Source organism: Triticum urartu, unplaced genomic scaffold, assembly GCF_003073215.2.
Source record: "Triticum urartu cultivar G1812 unplaced genomic scaffold, Tu2.1 TuUngrouped_contig_8321, whole genome shotgun sequence".
In the NCBI taxonomy this organism is placed as follows: Eukaryota; Viridiplantae; Streptophyta; class Magnoliopsida; order Poales; family Poaceae; genus Triticum; species Triticum urartu.
This window is the reverse complement of record NW_024119258.1, coordinates 7,194-12,490: the sequence shown is the minus strand read 5'-3', so window position 1 is coordinate 12,490 and position 5,297 is coordinate 7,194. Positions and strand designations below refer to the sequence as shown.

Below are 5,297 nucleotides of genomic sequence, written 5' to 3'. Positions count from 1 at the left end.
CATCAGCACATATATGTATGCCTACGTAGGACTGTAACCCTGGTATAGTCTTAAAACTATTTTTCTCCTAAACATTGGTGATGATATACGAGACTGACATTAACAAGTGTATCTACAGAAGAACATAACCCTGTTTGCATCAAGCATGTATTCCTATAGAAAGTGTTAGAGGCACTTTAGGCATCCATCAGAAAATATATGTATGCCTACGTAGGACTGTAACCCTGGTATAATCTTAAAACTATTTTTCTCCTAAACATTGGTGGTGATATACGAGACTGACATTAACAAGTGTATCTACAGAAGAACATTTAAGATTTGTGAATTTTGCAGTGGGTGTAAAGTTTAAACGCATGGTCCATCACCCATATGCATACCTGCAACACCAATGTCATTTGTGTATAACACACTTGTGCTGAAATTTCTATGATTCAAAATTAATGAACATAATAAATTAAATATATGCAGCAACTTTTCCGTCTAGGGTATTCTGCTTTTCTGATGATTTTTTCAAATTGGTATACATCTGGTAGATCTGATTTGTGCTGTTCAGTTTTTTGTTTATTTTTTGTAATCACAGTTATATGTCTCTTATGGTTTCAAATAATGCTCTTCAATTCTGTAGGAAGCACTTGAAAGTCCAAACCTGTTTGATGGACTGGATACTCACTCATCACAGAAAACTGAGGCCTCACAACATCACAGAGAAGAGAGAGAAAAGATATCTGAGATAAGGAAGCAAGGGAAGATCAATAATATAAATAAGAAGAAGGCTGGCACACAAAAGCACATGGACAGCAATAAAGCCAACAAAGTGGGGAAACCACGAGATCTGGAAAATTTTATCCCTAGGCATGGCATTTTAAAGTGCACAAAGCACACATCAGTGAAAATGGTCAAGGAGAAACGTGGCAATTCAGAAGGCAAGGAAGTAATAGAACTCTGCCGCAAATCAGTGAAACGTGTCAAATTCTCAGAAGCAGATGCTATACTTGAGCTACCAGAACGACAAAGTCTCTGCAAGATGTTTTCAGATGCTATGGCTTCTTCATCGTCCTCCTCCTCATCATCATCGTCATTCACGTCTACCGAAGCAGACAAATGCATATCTGCAGAAAGTGGTAGTTCTCATATGCCCATGGAAGCTTTCACTAAGGCGAAAGAAGCAAATAAGAATTCAGATCATGAGGATTCTCCAGACAAATGCGTAACTGCAGAAAGTGGTACTTCTCATATTCCCATGGAAGCTTTCACTAAGGCGAAAGAAGCAAATAAGAATTCAGATCATGAGGATTCTCCAGACAAATGCATAACTGCAGAAAGTGGTACTTCTCATATTCCCATGGAAGCTTTCACTAAGACGAAAGAAGGAAATAAGAATTCAGATCACGAGGATTCTCCTGAGCCTGGTAGCAGAGAGATGTCAACTCCTTTGATTGATTTGAATATGGCGTTATCGGAATCTACTGAATTGGACCAAAGGTATGATTCATATTCAGAGGTGCCAAATCTGGAGCATACACATGAGGAAACTTTAAGTTCTCATGTCCAATTGCTTCATGAGAGAGAAAACCGGATGAATTTTTCTGTTGTTTCACACAGACTGGAAAGTGAACAATCTAGTGCTGACTTGGAAAGAACAACGAATTCAAGTTCGGCGGGCACATTTTTGCATGGTGAGGCGATAAAAGTTTCTGATGTAGATGCTGCTGGTCCTCCATTGAGCTTAACTGAACTTGCTGAGACTCATCGTGGTTGCAGTAATATTTCAGTAAAAGATACTATGACTATGAGTACGTCCCCTTGTGCATTGCCAGATCATACATTTCAGGATTCATTTGGGCAGCACCAGAGTTGGTTTTCCACCAGCGGCAAATTTTCTTCCGGGCCATCTCATGAATCTAATGTGTCACACAGTAAGGAGTTAAATTTTCGTTCTCAGTTGAACGTGCCAAGTGAGAATGGACCTTCCACAGGACAGACAGTTCGTTTGATGGGTAAAGATCTTCCAGTTTGCACGACCAGAGCTGAATCGTTTTCCGAGACTGCGCGCAAGCATACAGGTACTTTCACCAATGACTACCTGAACGCAAATGTGTTCTTGCCACAACAAGGACGGCCTTTTCTCTCTTTACAAGCTCAGAATTTCCCCAATGATACAGTAAATTCTACCAGTATAACTCATGCTTCAACATATCATGCAAGCGCAAGTCAGGCATGGACTACACATGATTACAGCCACCCTTTCCCTGCAGCTAATGTACTTTCTGGAGATCAGTTGCCATATGAAAACAGGTTTGTTGATTTTTCAAACTCGCAGACCAATCGGCTTTTTTTATTGGGCTACCAACCTCCTCCCAATCATGGCAGTGCAGCATTCCAACAGAATTCCCCGTCGCGCCGCTATTATTCTGATCCTATCACTAGAACTGAACCACCCACAGCACCACCTTTGCCTACAACCAGACAGCATGGTGCACCATCTTCAGGTTTCCATGCCAATTTGCCTCAGCAACATGTTGTGCATTCAGCAAGCTCATCAGTGGGTTTTACATTCAACTATCCAGGCCAGGTAGTTCAAGCAACTTCCAACAGCATAAGAGATCTGACCCTTTCGGCCAGAAATACAGACAACAGAATGGGGAGCGCTGTTCTTGGCAATTCCAATGCTTCGCCTAGTGTTCGCTATGTGCAGAAGAGATCAGGCCCAGTGAAGCTCACTCCTGGTGTGAAGCATGTACTGGTGCCAAGCGATTGCACAGGTGATGGCGATTCTGCGCCTGTGTACTCCTGTGTTTCGTTCAGAAGTAGGAACACAAATGCTGCATGTCCTCAGAACAAAGGAGCATGATACCCTTTGTGGAAGTTTTGCTTGGCTGCTGTTCCATGAATCTATAAAACATCGGTGCTGTTTTTATTCAATTTCATTCATTTAGTTGGAACCTTTTGAAAAATGTTTGTTACATTTTTTTTTCTGTTTGTGATAGTATTTCAAATGATTTGCTTCCTTCGTAATTATCTCCTCATCTAAACCTGAATCCATGGCTGGTGTGGCCTAAGACATGTACTCTGTTATATTTCTGTATTGTTACTCTTGGTCTGGAAGCGAAATAGAAAATGTTACCTACATTTTGTATTTGCAAGGTTCATTCTGAACAGAACAGGCCTGGAGCTCATTATATATTTTTGTCCTGAAAACCCGTCAATTCCAAGTTGTCTGTAAATAATAATTCTTTCGGAGAAGACAATGTTGTTTCTGATACTGTTTGTCTTATTCTGTGAAGTGAGAGTTACTGGCTCATTTTACACTTTGTAGAACACATGCGACACCCACTTGAAACAGGCTTCTGCCCCATTTTATAAAGCAGGTCAAAATAAAATTGACATCCGAGGGTGTAGTGAAGATGCTGGCAACTAAGTCGAGCACGAACGCACGAGAAGCCACAACCAACAAGTACATGAGACCACTAACTAGGAACGAAAACCACAACTCCTTGGGAAACCACGGGACACGGTTACACCGCGCACACCAAATTATCGCCAGAGAGGGCCACCTGTCCTCTCGCTCAGGGATATGGAGCACCGATCCTGCTTACAGACAGCGAGGACCTAGAACGGTAACAACGATGCCACGTGTAAAAGGTAGGGCACCAATGGTACTACCCATGCCACAAACGAAGAAGCTTCACGCAAGGATCCAAGCCTGAAGACGCCAGCGCACTGTGACCAGAAAGTAGCTGAGCTCCACGACGACACCCCCAAAAGGATAACGACGCACAATGTCGTCGCCACCGAGACCGCAAAGACAGACTATGGTTTTTGCTCGGAGCCCTAGCGTGTGAAGGGAACCACATCGACACCCCCAAGAGGGAAATGACACCTGCAAGCATCGCCGCCGATGGTGCTATTGCGTGGAGCTTTTGCTCCGAGTCTCACCCATGCCACACCGATGTACCAAGATTGCTAACCCATCTCGAGAGAAGGTTATTTGCCATTGAAACATGGCTGTAGATCAAGACCAGTGAGCCACCACCACGGAAGCATCGATAACATCAGGATCGCCCGCTGCCCCCGCCACTTGCAATCCACACAACCACATATAGATGCCACCATTATTGTAGTGCCGCTCACTGTAAATCCAACCGCTTAGCCTCATATTCCGGGGCCTCTGCCCTGACATCCAACATCGACTCTCCACCGCCATCAGGACACTAGGCCGTCGAAAAACATGAACATTGGCATGGACAATGTTGCACGAAAACGTCATGCCACATCACAAGTATACCGTGTACATCACTAGTGCCAGCCCATACACAAAGAAATCATAGGCCTCAGTAGCTAGATTCCACCCAGATCAAGCCCTGCATCAAATCCGGCCAAGACAGGGAACACCGGCGACACCCAACACTATATCGCGGGCGACCATCCCACAAAGCGTCGTTGGGGCATCACCAGCACATGCCAAGCCGCTAGGTAGCATGCCTCCACAGGCCAGGGACCCTTCGGGTCTTCTCAAAATAACATGGCCAAAGAAAGTTTATCCCTACAAAATCATATAGTCTGGCTATGCTCCGTGTTCATCACACAAAATATTTAAATCATGCACAACCCCGATGATAAGCCAAGCAATTGTTTCATACTTTTGGTGTTCTCAATTTTTTTCAACTTTCACGTAATACATGAGCATGAGCCATGGATATAGCACTACAGATGGAATAGACGGTGGTTGTGGAGAAGACAAAAAGAAGGAGATAGTCTCACATCAACTAGGCTTATTAACGGGCTATGGAGATGCCCATCAATACATATCAATGTGAGTGAGTAGGGATTGCCATGCAACGGATGCACTAGAGCTATAAGTTTATGAAAGCTCAAAAGGAAACTAAGTGGGTGTGAATACAACTTGCTTGCTCACGAAGACCTAGGGCAATTTGAGGAAGCCCATCATTGGAATATACAAGCCAAGTTCTATAATGAAAAATTCCCACTAGTATATGAAAGTGACAATATAGGAGACTCTCTATCATGAAGATCATGGTGCTACTTTGAAGCACACAAGTATGGTACGGATAGTAGCATTGCCCCTTCTCTCTTTTCTCTCATTTTTTATTTGGGCTTTCTCTTATTTCTTTGGCCTCTTTTTTTTCGTCCGGAGTCTCATCCCGACTTGTGGGGGAATCATAGTCTCCATCATCCTTTGCTCACATGGGACAATGCTCTAATAATGAAGATCATCACACTTTTATTTACTTACAACTCAAGAATTACAACTCGATACTTAGAACAAAATATGACTA

At 43.1% G+C, this 5,297-nt stretch overlaps 1 protein-coding gene across 1 annotated transcript; it reads left to right on the top strand.

Annotated features, from left to right (window-relative positions):
* The first annotated feature begins 595 nt into the window (after positions 1 to 595).
* Positions 596 to 3,206, top strand: LOC125531892. The gene has a single exon (XM_048696110.1). It carries the CDS (start codon positions 791 to 793, stop codon positions 2,849 to 2,851), a length of 2,061 nt encoding a protein of 686 aa, XP_048552067.1. The 5' UTR covers positions 596 to 790; the 3' UTR covers positions 2,852 to 3,206.
* Positions 3,207 to 5,297: the final 2,091 nt, after the last annotated feature.